Source organism: Metopolophium dirhodum, chromosome 3 (assembly GCF_019925205.1).
Source record: "Metopolophium dirhodum isolate CAU chromosome 3, ASM1992520v1, whole genome shotgun sequence".
NCBI classification, from domain to species: domain Eukaryota; kingdom Metazoa; phylum Arthropoda; class Insecta; order Hemiptera; family Aphididae; genus Metopolophium; species Metopolophium dirhodum.
Window position 1 is genome coordinate 9244340 of NC_083562.1, and position 24708 is coordinate 9269047.

General features: G+C 29.8%; 1 protein-coding gene across 1 annotated transcript; it reads left to right on the forward strand.

The window, feature by feature from the left end:
- The first annotated feature begins 860 nt into the window (after positions 1-860).
- LOC132941529 (immunoglobulin superfamily containing leucine-rich repeat protein 2-like) lies at positions 861-24708 on the forward strand. Its single transcript, XM_061009625.1, has 4 exons — positions 861-1140; positions 10536-10714; positions 21292-21437; positions 22876-24708. The coding sequence occupies exons 2-4, from the start codon at positions 10693-10695 to the stop codon at positions 23764-23766; spliced, it is 1059 nt and encodes a 352-aa protein (XP_060865608.1). The 5' UTR covers positions 861-1140; positions 10536-10692; the 3' UTR covers positions 23767-24708.

The following is a 24708-nucleotide window of genomic DNA, read 5'->3' on the forward strand; positions in this document are numbered from 1 at the left end:
CATGAGTCACGAGATTAATGATATTGTAAATTCCAAAAACTAAAAAGTAATTTGTGTAAATGGCTCAAAAATATATTGATATGTATCTTCTTTCTTCCTATACGTGTAGGTACCTAATATTATTATATTATATCACGTGGAAATTAACTAAAATCTTATTTTAGATTGTTTAGAAATAAAATCATCACTTCTTAATACAGTATTTAGAGTATTTTATTACTCTGTTTTTAACAAAAAAAATAGAAGTTCCTACCTATTTTTACATTGTTACTTGTTAGTTAGACAATAAAAAATATAAACATTACCTATAATAATTAAATAACTAATGTAATAGTATATATATAATATGTGAGAAAATATTTTTTTAGAATTTATTATTTTGTGGTTTTGACGTTTTGTAAAGTGTTATAAATATGTATTGATTTTGTTATGATTTGTTTTGTATAAGTAGTTGGTTTTACTTATCAGTTATCTCATTGTCTGGTATTATCATTTCTCTTAAAATGTATATTATCATGTCTGTACAGTGTAGAACTAAGTTAAACATGATAGTAAAGTGTGGGTTATAATTCAGGAACTATAATATCAAATATTATACACCTACCTACTCATAAGTTATAATTTACCCGTCCTACAATTAATAACAAATAAAATACTATTGTTTGTAAATTATTGTTTACTATCGAAAACTGAGAAGTAACCCCGCGGATTTTTACCTGCAATATTGCAATATGTATAGGTAGCGCTCTGCCGTCTTCGTAGCCGCCGCCACTACCGTCAATCATCCGTCGCGTATCCCTCCCTACCCTTTGTTCGACGGTCTCCACTCGCCGGCCGCCGCGCCGCCTGTTTGCCAAAACAATAATAAACATCAGTTCACAACGTGCGTCCGTTTCGTTCGTTATGTCTTGCGTCTTTCGTGATTTCGTTATCGTCTTTGCGTTTTAACGGTTATTATTTTTTTTTTTTCAAAATTTATACTCCTGACGCAGGCTGTCGACCGAGATACGATATTTATAATATCTCTGAAGATTTGTTCGTCATAACTCATATTAAGTCACTGGACGCTTTCGAATTATTCAGATACCTGAACGCCACACGTGTCCGGAGACCGGAACCCTCACAAGTCACAGCCCACAGGTACGTAATAATAATATTAATAATAGGCTTATAATTATATCACCGTTTCGGATTAACCTTTAACTTGTGTAGATTTGAAGTCTAGTTGTTCGTATTATTATAGACTATAGAGGAATAAAATCAAAATTTCGGCAAAGTCTATTGGAGTAGTGACACTTTTAGGGGAGGGGAAGAGGGTGGTACATTTTTCAGAGATTTCGCGGCGGCTGCATTAACTGCAGTCCACAACCTCAAGCAGGGTTTTCGTCAGTCAACGGACATAATTTTTTATCATTAGGCAATTTCATATCAATATAAACATTGTTTTATTTATAAAACAAGTTAGGAAAGCCCTGCACTCTACAAGCGTGCTGAATTCCGGTTTCTAAATTAATTTCAAATGATTAACAATAATAATTCCAGTATAAGTGCAGTATAATAATGGCATCGTAGCTTTACCTTTAGCGTTAAAATTCCAAACAGGTATCTGTTCTCAAATAAACTAAGTAAAAAATTCAAATCTCTTTTGTGAATTCTTATCAGTCTACCAAATCAATTGGTACGTTGAATGAAATTATATTTAAATTCATATGTTGCGAGTGTTAGACAAAGATGGAAAATCACCTCTCGAATCCTTAAATGTTTGTTATAAAATTGATTTCACACCGGATGAATTATCTAAAAAGGCTTATTTTCATTTAAAATTTTTAAATCAATTTAAACTATAAGGGCTACCCTTGTGTCTACCAATTAATGGTGTTATCACGGACGAAAAATCTCGTAAAGTGTGAACATTTACTTTAGTCACATAATAAGTTATACTAGAATAATTGTATTTTTATAACCATGATCTTTAGAAAAATTCATTATTTTAATAATTTAAAAAAAACATATTTCTTTTACATCACGAGTACAATTATAATTTTGTTCGTTTTTTTGTATGAAGAATTGCATTTGAAATGATGACAAATGACAACGTTAAAGTGTTCTTATATTTCACCAATATACTTCTATTTTATATTTTATATACTCTAAATACTACAATCTATAAGTAAGTGGAACGTGGGTAACTATGTAACTGGTAAATGTATAAGACGTTGTTATGGGTATACCTATTTAGTATTTAATATTTATACTAATTAGTAATTATAACAATTACAACATATTTTAGGTTATTATTTATTATAATCGATTACTTATTAGTTTAATTGAATAGCTTAATATTAACTAATATTTGAGGTTCCTAATTACTAATTAAATATAATTATTTAATGTTGAATGTTCAAAATATTTTATGTTATTAAACTATTATGTGGAGATAATATCAATAAATGAACATTTTTCGGTGGCTGTGGCTATATATTTGTAGTTTTTAAAAATATTCTTTTTACTTGTCAACAGTGCAGGCATATAGGTATATGGCATATATTGGCTTTGGAGTGGATAATCTTCCACATTATGATGTTTGATGTGAATTTTGAATCAATTCAAATTTTATTTATTGTTCCTTGTTGTTAAATATATTACTACCTAAGTAAAAAGTTTTGTCAGGGATTTTCCAATTTTCCCCTCACATTTAGCTATGTCGTTTTCTTTTTTTGTTTCCCCCTTTTAGAAATCATGTCTACGCCACTGCTTGTCAACTGTCGTTCTATGATTTACAATTATTAATAATAAAATGTTATAATTTATTTAGAATTCATTAGTTGTCATAAGTTATTTTGTGTATATAAAATATTATCAAGCCACAGCTAAACTAAAGCAATACAAGTACCTAGTTATAATTAGTAGGCACTATATTCTACTATACTTTGTATAATTATGTCAAATATAGGTATACATTTAAATATTTGATTCAATATATTACGTACATCGTACCTGCCTATAATAACTGCTTAACAATCATTAAATAACCGATGTCCAAGCACTTTTTAAATACAAATTTAAATTTAATTGTATAGTAAGTATTGTTTTTTCTTTCATAAAAACTAGAATATTTTATTATTTTAAAGTTTAAACACTATTCTTATTTAAAAAAATTTCATTTATCTATATAGGTAGTCAATTATGTATTTTCATCATTATTCATATTCAAATGGGAGCTAAAGTTATTAATTTAAATTGTTTATGAATATGATATTAATTTAAACCATTAGGTATAACAATTGGGTACTATTATATTATATTACCGTTGGGTAGTTTTTTTGTAAACTAAATTTAGCAGTTTAAATAAAATATTCAAAACATAGTCTTCGTTATATAATAAAGGATTTATTTTTCAAAGAATAAGCATGTAGATTGTTCACGAATGCGTAGGTGTTAAGACATCGAAAGATTATTATTGAATGGTTTCATCGAGTACACAATATTTATACAATATTTCTAATATTTACTATAATATGATATAACAGAATAGTCGACACACGCGTGTCAAAAAATACCCCTCTATCATAAATTAACAGTTTGTGTGTATGTAGTATGTGTACACATAATATACAGTTTATAAATCCCGTCGTCTAGGTAGGTGTTAATCAAATAAATAGACACGTTGCAAAATATAGGTACCCTATGTGGCTATGTCTCATATAATTCTAAACCTATATTATATGCATGCTGGTGACATCGTCATATACGAGATTACTATAATATTACTGTCTGGGCGGCACAGTCCACGGTAGGTTTAGATGATGTATATACATAATATTATGAGATCGTACACACTGCACGCACGACGGGGGAAATTTTATTTAATTTTTTTTATGCTCTCTTATCGATAAAATAAACGTCGTTTGTTTTTAACATTCCCGCCCGCGTCATTGTGCATTAAAAAACACGACGTGCGTATTATTACAAACACGATGTATTATAGCCACCATCGCTGGAGTTTAAATAGTTAATACGAGAATGAGAGTCGAAGGGACGTTTGGATTTCGTGTATTATAATAACTCGGGTGGTGGTGCGCTGGTGTGACGGGGGGAGGGGGGGCTCTTTTGTGTGTCCGCGACCGTTGTATACCTCTCACTGCATAGACACACGCGATTTCCGACCATCTGTCCCTCTCGCTTTCCAACCACCAGGTATAATATTATATAATAATAATAATAATAATGTGTGTGTAGTGTGGTGTTCATTGCAAACGGGCAAAATGGACAAGAGGCCTATTTTTTTTCGTTTTATCGCTGCAGCTGTTTTTGACGGTCAAAATCATTCCGTCGTCCGTTTGGCAAAAGTGGTAGCGAATTTCCGTTGTGCCATCCACCCCCCACCCAACAACTCCGCCACGGCGCCACTACAGCCTTTTAGACTCTTTCTCGTCAACATTTCTGATCCGGAGAAGTGTTCTTATTCATTCTGCAATTACAAAGCCCAACGACTTTAGTATTTTTATACATACCTATAATATAGCTATTATTACGTGTATTTGTTTAAATACCCGTCGACTAAAATATCGTAGTTGATAATATAATTTATTAGATGTGTGTTTAAAATAATAGATATTGTTTTGTCACCTATTAGTTATTATAAATATAAATTTAAAACTTAATATTCTTAATAATCCTAAATATAATAAGCATGCCTAATAATATATATTATATGATAATATATATTATACATTTATGCCTATAGGTATAATATAAGTGATCGTAAGTATAGGTACTTATGATGCGTCCTATACTAATTTTACCTTCAAAGTTAATTAAAATTTGTATTTAAAATTGTAAACATATAATATTACTATAGTTCAATTTGGATAAAAATAAATAATTTCCACAGAAATTACGAGTAGGTATTGAAAATTAAGACGTGAGTCATTTAATTCACATTATAGTATTTAAAAATAGTTATATAAATCAACAAATAACACAATTCAACCTATATCGTAAAATTAAGAAATATTTTTTCTCTTGTTATTTATCAATCATAAAATAAATTAATTGGACCATTGCACCTAGCTATAGATATCGTCCTAATTTTTTTTTTACCCAATAATGCATCTCGATTTCCAGTCACTGGGAATTGCTTGATTTTTTTATTAGAAAATGTTTTATAGAATCATTGAATCATTTTTTTCCCAAGAAGTTTTCTTATAGATATTGTATATTGTTCACTTCCTGTACCTATACCTATTGAACGTATATAGAATACCTGTACCTACCGAATTTCGTTTTTCATGTGTTTGGCATACTTCTATTGGATGTTCTGCAGTGTATAGTATGTATATCGAGTAAAATAAATAACATATTACAATATTATAATATATTGTACCTATAATATGATAAATACCTGTTACCTACTTATACGTTCTCTATTACTCATTCGTCATATTATTGATGGATATCCTGTAATAATATTCTACTGTTTTGTTTTGTGTCATACTTTAAGTACCAAAATATATAAGTACTTATATGCTCTATGCCTATGTGGTTACACAATGACAAATACATATTTTCAAAATTCTATGTTTTTTTACGTATTTTTTAACGTGGTCCATATATTTTCAAGGTTTACGTGGTACCCAACATCTTTTCATTACAATAGGTGGTCTGTATTATTATTATCAAAAATATTATTACCTATTATTAGGTACCTATTATTATTTAAAAAATGAAAAATAATGAGATAAATGAGGTTATATATAAAACATCATATTGTTGAAATAGCGTTTGACGTTTGTCTCATCAAGAAACTATCAATAAAGTATCTAATTATATTATATGGCAAGGTCCACCCGATAAAATAATATCAAGTTTATGCCCAACATTAATAAATTTGCTATAGGTTACTTATAGGTCATACCAGTCTTAGTGTCTTACACATTTTCCTATACCTAATGATTCACCTAATAAATGTGAGACGTATTCTAACGAAAACTACAAAATAAAATGTAAATTTTTATTACAAAAAATTGTAATGGAATTAAATATAACATAACAACCGATGACTATTTACGAGGAGTAGCTCATAATTTCCAATTACAATTCCCAAAAATAACTTTTTTTTTGTATTTAATTTTTTTGCAATTAGGGAGTCTCAGGTTGTTAAGTCAAACTGTTAAGTTTATTTATAAATTATTTACGCGACCGCGATGAATCAACAACTATGATAATATGAGTTGACGGGACACCAATTTCTCAGTTTCTGCAATTTGCAGTGATTCCACACACTGTTTTTGTATTAATGTACCTACAACCATTGTCCATACTAGTATTTATAACCAATGTTATAAACTTATAAATAATAACGTCAATAGAAATCTATGCAGAAATCTATATCTGTTAAAACTTAAAAACATGTACGTAAGCCAGTCAACCAAATAGTGTACCTGTCGTTATCGAACAGTTTACAGTAAACGTCATTAACTCTCTGATAACAGAATGATAATTTGAATGTTTTAGATATAGGTACCAATACGAAAATGTATTTAATGTCAGAAGTTTAAATAGACAATGTAAAAGTACACAATGATGTCATGTATATATTGTATTTACCATTTTTTAAACATTTTTTTTTTTTTTTGGTGTCCCGTTCAATCGTAATAAAATACCTATACACTTGCTGTGATTTGGTTTGAATTTCAACAGTTAAAAGTGTAGCAATGGTTTACGGTAATATATCTGTTCATACTTCATGGGAAGTGTATTCAAATGTTACGAAATAATCAGAGAACCATGTTAAAAAAAAATCGTACCTGCCTAATTATTTACTCATTTTTACTTAACGGTCCACTAGTATACGCGTGTCAAATGACAGGCAAAGACTAAGCGCCTGGATGCGTTTAAAATAGTATATACCTACTTAGGCAACTGTGCAAAATCGGCTGAAATCCATACACCTACTTATTTTTTTGGTAATAAAATAATAATTTAGTATTTTATAACGACTAAAATTATTCTGCAATTCATTGCGTTTTTATTTTTCGAGAACATTTAGCCATTTAGGTATGGCAGGGTTATATATATTTCATTTATTTTAGATCATTAGTATTCTGTTGTGATTAATCAGTTATAATTAAGTACCTATACTGATTATTCTAATAATGAAATGCATTATGTAGGTACTACTATTAATAAACCAGTGATGGAAACGCATTTCTTCAATAGGTACATAAAATCTAAAAAGATAAATTATTTGTGTAAAATCAGGTAATTCTTACCTAAAAGTATTTACTATAAGTATTTACTATATTAATGATTACCTATAATAATATCTTAATATCTATTATCAGTAAAGTTATATTTTTGATGGCGGACAGAGAATAGGTAGACATAATATTATATTTATTAATTATTATGTATATACAATTTGAATCCATATAATAGTTTAATGCTTTAATAAATACGTAGGTAGGTACATATTATTTCAATCAGACTTCAGGCTCCACTAATTAGTGGAACTAGCAGTGTTTAAGCATATTGATCAAGAACTTCCGAAGTATGTATAAAATAATAGTTATTACTCAAAGAGTGTAGATACAGTCAAGTTCACAGTTATCTAGATAACCGTGGTCAAGTTATATTATATGTATTTAATAGATTTATATAATTGATAAGTTGACAATGTAATTTTAATAAACTAATAATAACTATTAATTATTAATCTTTTTTTTAATTTATAATGTCTAAATGACTGTCTAACGTTGTTAATACTTTTTATAGTTTATAAAAACAAAAAAATGTTTATAGTATTTTGAAGTTAGTTTATTTGTTATATTTCTACATTTTATTTAGGTTTGTCCAGTATGGTAGGTAGTTAGTATACCACTTTTATTAGTATAAGTAAAATCGCTTTGGAATTGTTTGCTTTCCTAATCTGGGGCAATGCTATTTATTTCGATTGCTTTTATGCAAAGAACAACGTTAAACACTTCACCAACATGGTCTATTGCGTAATCAAAATATAGTCATGTAAATAAAATAATAAAAGTTTCAATTAATTTTAAAATAAAATTTTGATTGATGAAGGGAGATAATTTAAAGGAATAAAATGGCTATACAGAAAGGTGGTACCTTTTAAAATATATGGCTATTGGTATAGATATAATTCAAATAAACATTTTCTCTACATAATTTATCCAAATTTATAACATACAATTGGAATTGAGCCACATCGGTGGCCAAATACTCCGTGTAAAGTTCCAGTAGGTTATTTTTAGTGAATTGGCCGACTGAAACTAGTGGTAGTGTACTACTTGTTAAAATTAGAACTATTTAAAAAATCTTGAATATACTTTTCCAATCATAAAGTTTGCACTCAATAACTAATCGGGTGTCTGGTTTATTGCCAAATTAATTGGCGTATCAATTAATTATGTATAATGTATGAGCAAATTGACATTGAATATACGTTCAAATATAAACAAAGTAGGTATGTATACTATAATTACTAATTTTTTTGGTATAGCTTGCTGGTTGGTTCTCAGCTACAGGTTGTAAAAAAGTTACCGCTTGGTTAAATCTATTTAAATTATAAGAAAAACTATAAGTTAGTAGCATTATACCAAGCATCGGAAAATGTCTTTGTTTTCTTATGATTTTGTCATAGTTTCAAATAATTTGTTTTGTTCAGCTTATCATTAATTTTTGACAAAGTAAACTAATATTGATAAGTGATAACTGATAATACATTACATTGTGTTTTGTAGGAATAAGTAGAATAACACTGTCTATGTTATAACTTGTACTGATCGAAAAACTAATCGGAAATACTCGTAAAAAATATACAAATTTCAATTGGGTTGTGAATTTGTGATGTACGCTATCTATCCAAATAAACGATCTACTATAATAGTAATCCCGAATTCGAAAAACATATTATATTTGCCTATATATTTGTATACCCAATTGACAAATATGTACGATATGTGACTGCCCTACTCTTACTTTTATGACCCAATTATAATACGATAGGATAAAATTAATAATATGGAAACCTGGGGACGTAGGTGTAATCTGTGAGGGAAAGGGGAACTGGGGCCTCCAAAATGTTTTACTGTAGGGGCTATAGTATATTTTTCCCTAATACATAATTTAATTTACCACATTCTGCCACCCAAAATATATAAATAGGTACGACGAATTTTATTTAGTTACCACTCCGACGTACCGCCTTAACAATATCTTATTAACGTTTTATACACTTACAGAAGTTATAGAATTGATGTGGTATTGGGTCAACTTTAATTCGGTGCATTTAACAGAATACTGGACAATATGGATAAGACCTATACTGTATTACTGCAGTTGATACTTGATTGGTATAACTTGTGTAGTTGTGTAGAGATGTTTTAGCCTGTGGGTAGTCGATTGTTTTTCCAAACGCCATAAAATGGATGGGCATGATTGTATTGTGGAAATCGATGAACCTCTTTTTCAAAGAAAATGAAAATATAACTGATGACGTTTATTATACACAGCTGATCGAAAAAATAGAAATAGAAATAGAACAGCTGCTAATAGATAATGGCGAAATTCAACTATCAACGGAACAAAATGAAACAAATCAACAAAATTAGGGTTTTAGGGTGCAGGGACCATGGGTATTTGGTTTAATATGTTGGTACCATAATGACCTTTTGGAGCGTCGATCATAGTTTGAAAACGGGACAGAAATACATTTTTGCCAAATATTCTATAAGAGTTAAGATAGAAGTTGAACCAAGAACGATGATTCATTGACCAGTGTAGCACATACGTCTGCACAGTAGTCAGTAAATGAAAATGGGTTTACTATAGTACCTATACACAGGGCCGTCCTTAGGATTTTCGAGGCCCAAGGCGAAAACAAATTTTTAAACCAATTTTACCACTTTTTTCAAACGTGAGGCCTCCAAATGTAAGTAAAAATGTCCCCTAAGGATGGCCCTGCCTACCTATATACAGATAAAATTAAATACCAAATACTTACAAGAGCACATACTCAGTCCATCTGGTTTCTTTAGCGTGTCGTGAAATAAATATAGGTACGATATAAAAGTAAATAGCGATTCAGTTTTACTTGAAAGGAAGTTGTGTCGAATGGTTTTATCACTTCATCCATCCAAGAGTTCAGTATTTTACAATTTCCTTACAGACTTAATGGCATTTTTAGTTTAAGGGAAAAATAATAACAATATGTCAATTAATTATACTAGTGATTATAAAATTAAAATAAATATAATTTATATAAACATGGTAATTCAATACAATTTTTGGGTAGATCGCGTACTGCTTAAATCAAGTTTGGTAGATCACGTACGACATCACTACCACTTCTTTTAACAACAATTAATATATAGATAAGCCCGGCCCAACTAATTTTACATTGTTGGCACAACATTTATGGGATAATAAGTAATAAGATATAATATAATTAAGTAATCAAATAAGTACAATAAAAAATATGAACCTGGCTGATAATATAATTTATTTTATTTCAGGGCTACGAGTTGTGTTATTTTCAAAAGATATAATTTCCACCCTGTGATTTGGAATTTTTTCGAACGCTGGCTTGACGTAATGGTGCGTTACAGTAACATGACTGGAAATATTATTTTACAATAACAGAACAAAGTCTTGAAATACAAGAAACACAATATGATGACAATTGGAATTTTAAGTGAGTATTATCCACCGCTTCTCGATTGTATTTTCTAAAATACGGCATACGCCGGCACGTGACAAACAATAATTTTAGTGTTCTGGTGATCATAATGAAAATAAGTTTTTAACATTTCGAAAAAAAAGTACTGATAAAACATAGAGACTACGTACTGAGTATTTTCGTTACTCGTGTCGTATTGCACTCTGGTGTAAAATTATTATTTTGAATTCGAAAACAATAATAATATTGATCATAAATTCATAACATTCAAAGAACGGTTATAACTTATAAGTAATAAAACTATTATAAAATTATTTTTTTTTAAATTTGAATGGCTATAAACTAAATATTTTTAAAATTTGTTTGATGTTTATAAATAGTAATAACCAATAGGTATAAGAATAAGATATACCTACATAATTTATCTATATTATTAAAGTTTAGTTGTATACTTGTAACCTAACCTTGTGATACGTTTTAATACATATTGAAATCTTAAAATAATGTTTTTGTCAAATTATTGTAAAATTATTCTGTTATTAAAAAAACGTTAGGTGTAGGCTGTAGTCAAGGTTTCCCAGATGTTTTAGATTAAATTTTAATACAGTGTATGTAATATGTATGTATTATAATATAGTTTATCTTAAATTAATTTGTAAGTAGGTAGTAGGTAGTAATGTATTAAAATTAAAGATAAAATGTAATAATGAATGCCAGAATGCGAATAATATCGTTAATACCTATGTATATAATTTGATTATAATGATTATATCTAAATTGTAACAATTAACAAAAAAATTAAAGTAATTAAATGTGTAAATTATAAATTATATAAATTGTACTAACTTTTGTGGTTTGTAGAATTATTTTATTAGTACATAAAAATCTAAACATTCGTAATTGTATTACGTTTTTCTTTGAGTACCTATAAAGTTATGGTAAATGACCTGTCAACTCTTAGTATATAATATATCGTATCTTTAAAGAAAATATACTGTGTTTACAATGCTTACAATAATTGTATGGACCTATTACCTATATTAGTAGGTACTTATAATTTATATAGTTAAGGCTGTAAAAGTAGATCTATATAGATTTTATAATAATGACTTGGAAACCGTATGTTATAAGTGCTTTGACAATGAATTCAAATAGAAAGTGCTATTTACTTTTTTTCATTTTTCATAACATTATATATTCGAATATTTCTATTACTTTGCCGTATTTTCTCCACTTTCTTTTGCATCATGCTCCCCGCTGGACGAGGACATGGTTCATAGAATCTATGTTGTTTATCAATAGGGACCATGATAATAACAATAATAATAATAATAGCAGCAGCATTATAACAGCCCGACAATGGCCGAGAATAGATTTCCTTATTTCCTGATGATTTCCATGAATTATAGTGTAACGCCCGAGTTTTCCTTCGTCTATGCTAAATCATGGGTAGGCCTATAGCTGTGTGCGTCAGCGTAAACTAACCATTGCAATTGAAAACCTAAAAAATATGCCATGTTTAATTGAATATAATCAACCGACACTTTTTACTATCCATCAGTTTAAATGTCTAAATTTACAAATATTGTAAATATAAATGTAGATATCTGTGTAATCAGCGTATCAAATAATGGAATAAATATGTTTAGGTCATAGTAGATAATAAATGTGTTCTTAGTACATATTCGGCAGCAAATAAAGGATTTATTTTCGGAAGGGGTTATTAAGGAGTACCTACTAATGTCTTTAGGAAAGTCTATAAATTACTATGATGCTCGTTTGTTTGTTATAACCTTTGATAAGTTATCTAACTGTTTAACTTAACTTATGATATTATAATATTATATTTAATTGTTTTTTTTTTTGTATTACAGAATTGATTTAACGTACTGGCATTGCCATATTATATTATAGAATACATACTATTTAAGTGAAAACTGTACCGTTTTTAGTAGAAATTTTAAAATATTCAAAAACAAACCATCAGAATATTTTTGACATTATAAATAATGATATACAGATTATGTTGCCCTGAAAATTAACCTAAGTATGAGCCTGACCGCTTGAAAAAGTGATACACAAGTACACGACTGATTTAGAAAGTCAATTTGTGTTTTCAAAATAGAAACAACATTTTTTTAAATAATAAAAAAATCAAACGAAATGCTTATAATTTTTTAAATTGATTCGTTTTTTTTAATCTCAATAATCGTTAATAGGACGCTATACTTGTATTTGTTGTTACTAATTTACTAGTGAGTAAAATATCAATTAATGTACGTACATTTATATTAAGCAGTTAACGTTCGTCCTGTTTCGTACGTAAAAGTGAATTGACCTATAATCCAATTTAAAGGTATCTCAAGGTGAGGTTATCTCTATTCTTTGATAGGATTTTTCGATGTTTTTTTACTTTAAATTAACTAGTTTATAAATTATTGGTTTGTAAAAAATATAATATTTGTTAATAATAAGTAAATATTATATAGGTACAGTTTTTATACGATATCGTAAAATCGTGTAGCACTATCAATTATTCATTAACCATTATAGTCACGTGTATGGTTACTAAATGAACATTAGTTGATTATCAATTATTATCCATCGGTATCCTGAACAGTGAACTTTCATTATTAATAGCTAAATTGTATCACAATTTCCACGTTTTAGATTCCGAGTGGAGCGATAAATGTATTCATTTTACAATGATGTGTGTTTTTTTATTTTTATTTTTATTTTTATTTTTGTGTCTATGTACACGATAAGTATAGTCGAAATAATGCTTAGATTTTCAACTTCAGTATCTTATTCAACGGAAAGGTGAATCTAGTTGGTGTATTGGGGAGGTCAAAATTGAAAACAGTACTTTTCAAAAGCGCTGGGAAAACAAAAAAAAAAATTAAGGAAAAACGGGAATTTTTCCAACAAAATCGATTTGGGTTCTTGGTGTAACTCTAAATCAAATGACTGTAGATACATGACATTTTCACTGAATGTTTGTATTAGAATTTTCTATACACCATAAAACAAACAAACAAATTTACACCATATGTTTATTTTATAAATTTCCATAGTTACTAGATAAAATTTTCAAAATATTTTGACTTGTTTTGATCTGTTTACGGACATTTTTTTCTATAATTGTCAATAAAATTATATTTGTTGTGTCAAAAAGCGTGAAAATTTAATACAAGGGTCCTGATATATTATTACTATACCAATTGAAAAAAATACACAGGCACAATTATTTTATAAGCATTTAAATTTGACAAAATTTATCAAATTTAAAATTTAAAAATGATTTTGTAGTTAAACATTTATAAAATGTTCATCTTTTATAGCTATAAAGATTGAAAATTCAAAACAAAGTTCCACATAAGTAGGTAATTCTGTAACAAAAAAATCTAAAATATATTGAATTTATATAATGATAATATAAAATATATTGAATAACCAAGAATAACGATTTTAGTTATTTTTTTCTAATTTTATTTTATTAATTCAACTTACCGGCTGCCCGTATAAATAATAAGTTGTATTAATATAAATTTAATATAAAATATCCTTGACTGACAAACCGTCTTTGCTCAGAATCGTTTTTCGTACACAAAGATATTATATCATTGAATTCAAATTTAATACCATCCATTACAGTGCCCCACATGTAACCTACTATACAGCAGAGCGACATCCACTTACCCGTTTTTTTCTATATTATATTTTATTTATAACTTAAATTATTTTGAGTTAGTTATGTGTAAAGGTATGTACCAAAAATGACTTGCTGACTTGATATAGGCAATTACGTGATATTTTTTAAATTTTACTAAAAACATGATAACTTATTTATTTTTATAAATTGTTATGCATTTATAGATTTATAGTACGTACCCATTGTGTTACAACTTACAAATAATCAAATTGCAGTGTTGTAAAGATATATTTTTGCTTAGCGTAGTGCATATAAAATATAAATTATAATCAGGGTAATGCGTTAGTTATAACTTATAAACCGATATCTATAATGTATTATGTATCATATTTATTTTATAGCTTATATATATAGAATAGGTTATAATATAATAGTTAAATTATTTAATTTGTATTTTGCATCGTATAAGGTATTAACCTACGTCATTATATGCGTTGTATATAATTTTAAAACTATATGGTTCAAATTAGTAAAACAATTATTTATTTATCATAACTTGGGTGGGCTGATGTTAAATCGTACACAATATGTGTAGTACAAATTTGTACAATGACTATTTTGAGTCAGTTTCTTAAAAAAAAAATAATAAAAAAAATATCAATTGTAATTTAATGTGCAGTATGCATAGTTGTAATTTTACTTTTGAATAATACTGTGGACATATATATCCAGGGTTATATTTAATTAAGCCGTATGTAATATTACTTTTTCAAATCATTTTTTGACTAGATACAAAAATCGTTTGCACTTAAATTTAAAAAATGTTCTTATCGAAAACTGTGTAATACATATATGTATAGGTAGGTAGAAATTTACATCATTAATACTAAGTAAATTGTAAATGTAATTAATATGTATAGACTAATCACTAATATAAAGATTATAGTTAATCATACTAATAAAACAATTCTGTAACGTAGGTACCTTCTAAATATTGGTAAAAAATCCATATTAGCCATACTAATACCAATATGCATCGTATATAATAACTATAATACTACAATGATATTATGTTTTTGTACACTTTAACTGTAAATCGAAGATACAATAATTAATGTTGTGGTTTTGAATTATATAATATATAAGTCTGATAATGAGCCACCGAATGCCGAATTATGTCGATGTTTGTGATTCGTGATTATGTCGCTTTATTTCTATATAGACAATATGTATACACAATCGAGTAAAAAATAAAATTTGTATACGTGTCTTCTACTGCCGTGGAACCTACGGATGTCCTTCACAGTCCACCGGCTACCGATGACACAAATCGATTGCCGTTTTCTTTTCTGTAGAGTAGAAAAAAAATGTATAATAACAAACTTGTATATTATAGTTCCCACTCCGCAGTATGCTCTTTTCGAGTTATTAGCCGGTGAACCGTGTAAGGAAAAACGATTACCGCACGCGGTAGCGGTTGGCATGGTCGATGACCAAAAACGGTTTTCCATACTTATAACGTGCCTCATCTGCCGCTACGCCGACCGTTCTCAATTCGAAAAATCATCCGCTCATAATGCGGACGAACCCGTTGATCTCGTGAAATCGCAAATTCGACACGAACGTTCTATCGTCATCATCGCCACCATCATTATTTTTCTTTGGAAAATTGGTTAAAACTATTATTTTTTTTTTTTGTTGTTTTGTTTCTCTAGAGCGTCACGTGAACTGAATAATAACACCAAAAATTGTACACAACAATATAATATTACCCTATAGCTAAGGTACTTATATATCATATTATATATATTATCACCGTGACTGATTAATAGCGTGGTATATTTATATATAACCTATATATATATTTATTACATTCGAATTGTCTGCTTACTTTTTCTTCTTTATAAATATAATAATATATTACATATTATTATGCTTATTAAAGTATCTCTTTTTATTGTATCGAGCATCGCTATATTAAACATACTTATAATATATATTGACATATTATAATGATGATCAGTACACAATATATAATATTATGTGTAACGACTTTCCCGCGCGCAACAAGTGGTACCTACGCAAAAGTAGCCGGTCAAAACTCTACGTCTCTACAATCGACTCGACGTGTTATAATATGTGCGTGTGTCTACCAAAATAAACAAACACCGACACACTGTAGTTTATACTTGTCCACTTATATATAATATTATGTAAAAAAGTTTCAACTTACAATCTCGGCGATGACTGTTCTGTCGGCTGCATTAATTATATCGGCAGATAATAGACAATAGCTTAGTACCAATAACCATGTCACACTTAATTCATAAAGACTAATGTGCTAATTCCGCCCCCTCCCACCTTCTGTATAATTATGTTTATATTTTATTGTTATATACGTTTCGAGCCACACAACAGGTCTTTATATCGTTCACTCTCCAACTTTTCGTCCTTATCGATGTTCTGAAAGGTTTTTAAACCACAGATGTAATTCGTACTAGTTGCTGTGACAAGTCAACAACATAGGAAATCAAAAATCAAAAATCGTATAAATAATACCTATTTCTGGTAAATTATAAATAATTCTTAACATTTTTTTACAAAATATATTTAGTTGATAATATAATATAATATGTATAATATATAAATTTGTAAATACCAATAAATGTAAATGCACTTTAAATGATAAATACCTACTCATTTTTTTTGAACATGAATATGTTTTTCGACTGGATACACTTTTTTTGTTTCCGACCTATTTTTTGTTAGATTTTCGTTGTCATGGTTACTTATTTACACAATATATTTATGATTAATAGATTTTCCTTGTAGAGGAAAAATATCGAGTAGTGTGCTATGGTTTTTTTAATCGAAATACTGTATATTATAATAGGTATACCTATATTTACATTTTACATACTGGTATAAATTGAGTTTCATGAGGAGTTTGGAGAAAATTGGCATAAACAAAAGTAATTTTGAGGGAAATTTGTACATGCGTCCGAATAATAGGTATTATGTCGATGCCGAACTCGAAAATGTTTTTATTATTATAATTATTCAAACATAATAACAGTTTTAACCAAATTTGGGTTTATTTATTCAATAATTGGATGTACAAATCTGTACTTATGACATTTTTAGTTTCGAAAAACGGTCATCCAAACTATCGATAATAGGTAGTATAATATTATTATAGTAAGTAATAGCATAGTCTCTTTGTATAATAATGAACTGACATAATATTATTATTAAATATGTTTCGATTATTCAAATTGTATTCCAACACTGTGATTTACAAATCATCAGATATATCTACCTTTCTTGCGAAGAGGATACTTCATTCAATAATATGCAATTTGATACAACGCTGGAGTATTGTATTACAAATCCGAATCCAATGACCATTATTCAATGACACATTTATATATAAAAAAAATAATATATATATATAATATATATATACGTGTATATTATTTACTGATATAAATTTATATAGGTATACCTACTTTATTGTAATCTATATATCGATAGTTATGCAACTATTAATACGATTTACCATCGATATAATATGCTATTCTCAAAGTTATTTAAATTATTATTATACTTTCTTCTACTTTGTTCAAACCTATATCTTTACGATTTGAAAAGTGTGGGGTAATTATTAACAAAATTAATTTTAATATCGAAAATCCGGACAGGGTGCACAGAGAATTGCAGGATTGTTGTGTTTTTTTAAAGTAATAATTGCATCTAAAAAACAATTATATTTTAATATTGCTTGCATTTAATAAAAATCAAATTTTAATTCTATCTAATCTTTTCTGATGCTTATCGAAAATTGTGTTTCTATATGTCTTCAATGCAATTTCTACACTTGAGCCCGCGTGGTAATCTTAGCGAAAAGTTATGTTTTTACAGATATCATATTGATAAATAGTAGAATACCGTGAACATGATGATCTTAGATCGAATTATGATTACTTTTGTACTCTTTAATAACAAAAATGATTAGTAACGTATTAATCGTAATATATTTGTAAATGTTTATATTTGTATATACCTATCATTAGAAATACGAATTAACGTTCCTCCATTTTATGATTCCTTCACTAATATAGAAGCCCTGTCTGATTATATAGTGGCGTATATTTACGGGGAGGAGAGGGTCATAGGGTCCGGATTCCCCATTGGCCTAATATAATATATACCTATCTAAACATCTAATATATATAAGTACATTTTGTAACAGAGACCCCCACATAAATGTGTTTGGAAAATTAGCTCCCCCTCCATGAAAAATTCCTAAATACGCCACTATAGGTAGGTAGGTTATACCTAACTGAAATTATATTTTACTTAATAATAATTAATATTATGTTTACTACTATAACGATAATAATTATTAATTACAAATTGTATCATATAAATGTATGTATTTGCATGTGTAGTCCGAGCTTGTTAAACCACGTGTATACCTATGGTTGAATTCTTTATTCTCATGGTAATAAATCATTATCGAAGGTCATTTTTGAATTATTAGTTCAGTGGTATATAATGAGTGTCACACTAGTTCGGTTTTGAATATAAATTGGTTTTTACTTTTTAGATAGGTAGCTGGAATGACGTGTTAGTTCACACCAATTAAAATTAAAAATACGCGTTTATTGTCTCTGCATATATCGTTATTATGGTAGGTCAATAAACAATTTACCGTTGTCGTAGCTAAAGGTAATTAAAGAAAAAAAATGAGTTTAACTGTCCCTAATCATTACAGCAGTAATACTAGTATATGATTTAAAAGTTTTAAATACAATATTATACATTAAAAAAAACAATGCATAAAAAGTGCTATTGACAAAATTACAATAATTGGATATTTACTAAGGTCGTTACGCCTACCTAACCGGAGCTCCTACTGTATTACTGTTGAAGAACAATATGAGTAGGATACAAAAAATGAAAATTGAATAAATACCTACAAATCGCTGATATTTAATGTAGTTATGGAAAACGCCACAATTCGACCGATATCCTACCACCATATTCCTACACTACCTACAAATTATTTATGAGAAGAAAAAGCCGCAAATGGTTAAAATTACCTTGGGACTTGCAAGGTATACAGCGCATAACAATAATACGCATTGATGATGTCGGTGTGGAGTGACCACAATCCAAAACAAATCCGGACAGGAAATCGAGTGCATGCTGTAAAGGATAACGATGGGAAAATGAATAGCTTTGGCTTTGGAGATATATTATCTATTATGCATTTAGATAACATACATTAAAATTAAAATTACAGGTTGTAAATTGTAAGCACACGTGGTTAATAAAATACGCATTAATATGTACACGGGGCCATTGAAAATGTATTCTCCTCGTATCAATAACAGTAATAATGCATACCTAACTGCAGTATAATACCTATGTATTGTATTATCTTATATATTATGTATGCCAGAATCCCGCAATCGTTGCCTATACCTATGTATACTATGTTCAATTTGTATTAAAACTTGTCTATAATATGTTGAGTGTTGACTATAATATTAAACTTTTTATGGTTATTTGGTAAATACTAAATAGTCATTTTTTTTCCACCGTCGGCATTATTATATCTAATAATATATCCTACTATAGCACTTATAGTTACGTAAACTCTTGGAAATAAGCCTATGATGACATCATAATAATATGATGCCCATCAATGTTTGCTATGGTTTCATGCTAGTAACCATAGTGACTTTGGTTAGTCACCTAAACCGATAAAAAAAATAAATATATATTAAGTCATATATTCCAAGACTTGTAGGTATTACAAATAATTACAATCGTATTGGCTTCGAGTGTGGTGTACGTTTTTTATAAATTCGGCAAATTTAAAATTAAATTAAATACGATTCATCAACTTCAAGTTGTTGATTACTCGACATTGTCTGCTTAAAATATGGTCGAAAAGTTTTTGGGTGGATTCGAATATACTACTTAGAGTTTATCCTACGAAGATTAAAACGACTATTTTTAATCTTCATATAGTTTATCCGAGTAAAACTGATGGATAATGGATATTGATATTGATATTAATGGATATTAAAGTACGCCTATGTTGGAATTTTCAGGCTGTAAATTATTACTAAAAATTGAAACGTGTACATTATTAGAGTTTAAATGAATATATACAAATAATTGTATTATAATGATACCTATACTATAATAGACCTAGGTTATTATAAATGTATAATTATACTATAAATACATTAATTCGATATCATTTAATCAAAATGTTCAGGACTAATATACAATCACCATTCAAACTGTATTATTTTCATTTAAATTTTAGATTTCTAGGGGTGGCTATTTTATTGTTAATAATATTATATAGCTGAGTGAGCGAGTTTATAATAATTAATAAATGTCTAAATATCAATTGTATCTATGACTATTGAATGGTGTCCATGCGAACATAAATACGATTAAAATCTAAATAATTTAAAGAAAAGTATGTACCTATAACCATAATAATAGGTATGTTTACTACTAATTATGTTACACTAATGAAACGATTGATCATTAATTATGTATTTATGTACCTATTATACGCATTTTGATGAATAAATCAACGTCCAACAGACAGTGTTACCAATTTTAAATAATGTATTGTTATATTTTGTGTTAAATAGACATAATAATTTCACCATAATACGAGAAAAAACGTGATCATTTGTAGATTTGGTTCCAACCGTGAGCAATTCACTGTACCTATAATTATTGATATTTGCGATGAATGGCTACAACGATATCTTGAAATAATAATTTATTGTACGTGTTGTGCCGTTATCGACGAACCTAATTAATTTTGTATTTTTGTTCATGTGTTGTTTTCTACACAACGTACAAAATGTTATAATCAATAACGATATTCATTATGTTTCAGCGATCATTATTTTTGGCATGTCCGCCTTTGTCGCGGATGGGGCGAAATGTCTCAACTCAAAAGACGTGGAAAGGTACGTGGTGGTCAACTGTGCCTATCAAGAATTTCTATCTGTACCAAGTACTGACATTTTAAAGGACGTCGAGGTTTGTTAAAACAAGATATAAATAAAAAATAAAATAATCAAAATTACAAATGAATGTGTCCCCGTGCATGGAAAATAGTAGTACAATATTGATCAATTTATTCAGTTGCGACTGATAATAATATATTATAACGGATTTCGTGTCGACTTTATATTGAGATCTCCTCAGCTTATAAAATTGAATTATATTCGTTATTGACGTTTGGTGTAAAACTTGGCGGTCAGTTATATTTCATTTATTGGTTATTTAGTGACGTATGCTTTAATCGTCGCGAACATCGAGCCAACGAGGAAAATAAGAAAAATGATAATAATATAGCGGTCTAGTAAGTCGTAAGTCATCCTGTAAATAGATCACCCGGAGAGCGTTTCGCTGTCGATGTCGTAATAAATATTAATAATAGTTAGTTATTTTTTTCTCACGTTAAACTGATTACTTAAAGTTTGGACCGCATACGCATTTATGGCCTGTGTGTTTAAGTGTGTATATAACATCGGACACGCCATTTTGTCCATTATACATATTGTAAATTTCGTTAATGCGTATATTATATTCATCGATTCAGGAACATTAAAATATACTTGCATGCGCCTCTCGTCCTGCCGTGATTTTAAGTAAAAAAATATTCACATGCCAAAAAGGTTTAAAATATAATTATGTTATGTTATATACTTTTCTCGTGACCTACAAAACAATAAGAAGATAATTAGACGCGTTCGTAAAATTAGTCGGTATTCATAAATCTATATTTGTTTTTTTCTTCTGGGAGTGTCCGGCAGGAAATCACCGATGATTCATTGAGTATAAAACGTCACTGCCCGTAGACTTGCACCTTATGTGTAATATTTTACGAAATATTTTGAGAAAAAATAACGTAACACCATATCCGCGTACAATGTTCCTATCTACTGTATGTACTCTGAACGCACCAGGCACAGCGTACTATAATATGGTACTATATTGCTATGAACTATGCTTAGATATTCACAAAATGATTTATACCTATTCCGTGTTTAGGAATGCCATTCATATGTCTGGAATACCAATTCTATTTAATTATTTATAGACATTTAAGATCCGTGAATTTCTAACATTTTATCTATACCCATTGCCCTTTTTCATTTAGTTTGCTCTTCATCGCTCTCTACAAAACCGCAACTCGAGTGTCACGCATTTCTGTCCGCTGATTTAATTTATTTCTCCACCAAGATCCTTCTTTGCAGCGTTGATCTTAAAGTGAAATACACCTATTTAATTTACTTATAAATCTTAGCCCTTAGAATTTAAACTTATCATCTCTTTTTTTTAAACATTAAACATTCAACGTTTCTGTGTTTATTATCCTCGCCTCAAAAAAAAAAAAAACCTAAACATTTTATATTAATATAATTAAAAGACATTTTTATGTTTGTTATTAATTGTTAAATGTATATTACAGACGTTAAATTTAGAGCACAACTACATCGGCAAGCTATTTAACAACAGTTTCACCGAGTACCCGAACATCAAGAATCTGATGTTGTCGTTCAACAAGGTGCACACCATCGAGCCCGGGGCGTTAGGGTCGCTTGCCGAGCTGGAAACGCTGGACCTGTCCCAAAACGCCATCAAGGAAGTGCCGGCCGGACTGCCCAAATCGCTGGTTCAGCTAAAGCTGAACGGAAACCCGGTGGCGGACATGCGGCAGCTGGAGACAGCCGTCGGACTGCGAGTGTTGCAGCTCAGGGCCTGTGACCTGAGAGCTTACCCGGCACTGGGCATCATGCCCAACCTGGTCAATCTGGACGTGTCCGAAAACGTAGAGATCTACGATCTGGACCCGGCCCAGCTGGCCGTCACGTGCCGCCTGGCCCGGCTCAACGTGACGGGCGTTACCAATCTGTTCCGACCCGGGACGCCGGGCGCTCACTGCAGATGCCGGCGCGTCGTCCAGTGGGCCCACACGTACAAGGTGACCGTTTACGGTTTGGGCCATTGCCCGGACCCGCTGACCGGAGACGGTGAGACCGACATCCATGACGACCCAAAGGACGAGGCCTGCGCCCGGACCCCGGAACATGCCCTGGCCGCGTTCAAGGAGTGCATGGCCGAGTGGGAACACCGCAACACGCCGTACTGGGCCATCGCCTCTGGTATCGTTATCGTCGTGGCCTTGCTGCTGGCGCTGTGCGTGTGCATGCGCCGCCGCCGGAGGAGACGCCGCCGCGGCAACGCCGACAAAGTGCAGAACGCCCAATCGCCGCCGCCGTCCGATTCCAAAGTAGCCCACAACGACTCGGCCGGCAATAACAAGACCGAACCAGCCGCGCTCTTGTCGTCGGCCGCGTGAAATCGTCCAATTTTCCCTACGTTTTAATTTTTTTTTAACAAATTTTACCTGCATCGCGTATCTTACGTAAAATATTGTGCTGCCCGCGTATAATATATACCTACGTCAATGTATTTATACCTACATTTTTTATCTTATTATTTTTGATTTGTTGTACTGCATGTGTTTAAAGATCGAAGGGTACATATTATTATTATTGTATTAAAATAATAATTTACACAGGCGAGTGTATCATAATGTCACGCCACAATATTATATATATTATGCATGTGCACGTGCGTATAATGATAGGATATATAATTATAGTAAAAGTATTAAAAAAAATAGTAAAAATCATTAATGATCTCTAAACGCCGGAGATTTTCCGATCCCTTCGGGTAGAGCGGTGAACGCATAAAAGTCAACGATCGCGTAATTTGTTTTCTTAAGGTTTAATTTCATACTATGATGACTATATTATAATGGTAGGTAGGTATATGCGACGTGTGAACCATAATATTATATAACTGTAGGGTTAGGACATAGGTACCATATTGTATGTATAACATTATATTATTGTACACGTCGTTTCGTGACGGTTAGCGTTTGGTAACTGAAAATGTGGTGGTTTTTGCTTAAGCCAGAGTACAGAGATTCCTCCCCGTTATGATTTATACATTATAGCATTGAGTATAGATAGTACTATCTATAATCAATGATTATAGTTTTCTAGATCGATTTAGGCGCGATCGAATCTCCCAACCAACACGACGAGAACTCGCGGCGTTTCACACTCCTATATACGCACGATATTGATAATATATTATGATATATTATTGAACAAGTACATTTATTATTATATATAAAGTTAGTCACTAGACATAAATATTATCTGATTTTTTTTATTTCAATTCATAATTATTATTATGTATAATATACAATAAATTATTAGTTTTACAATAA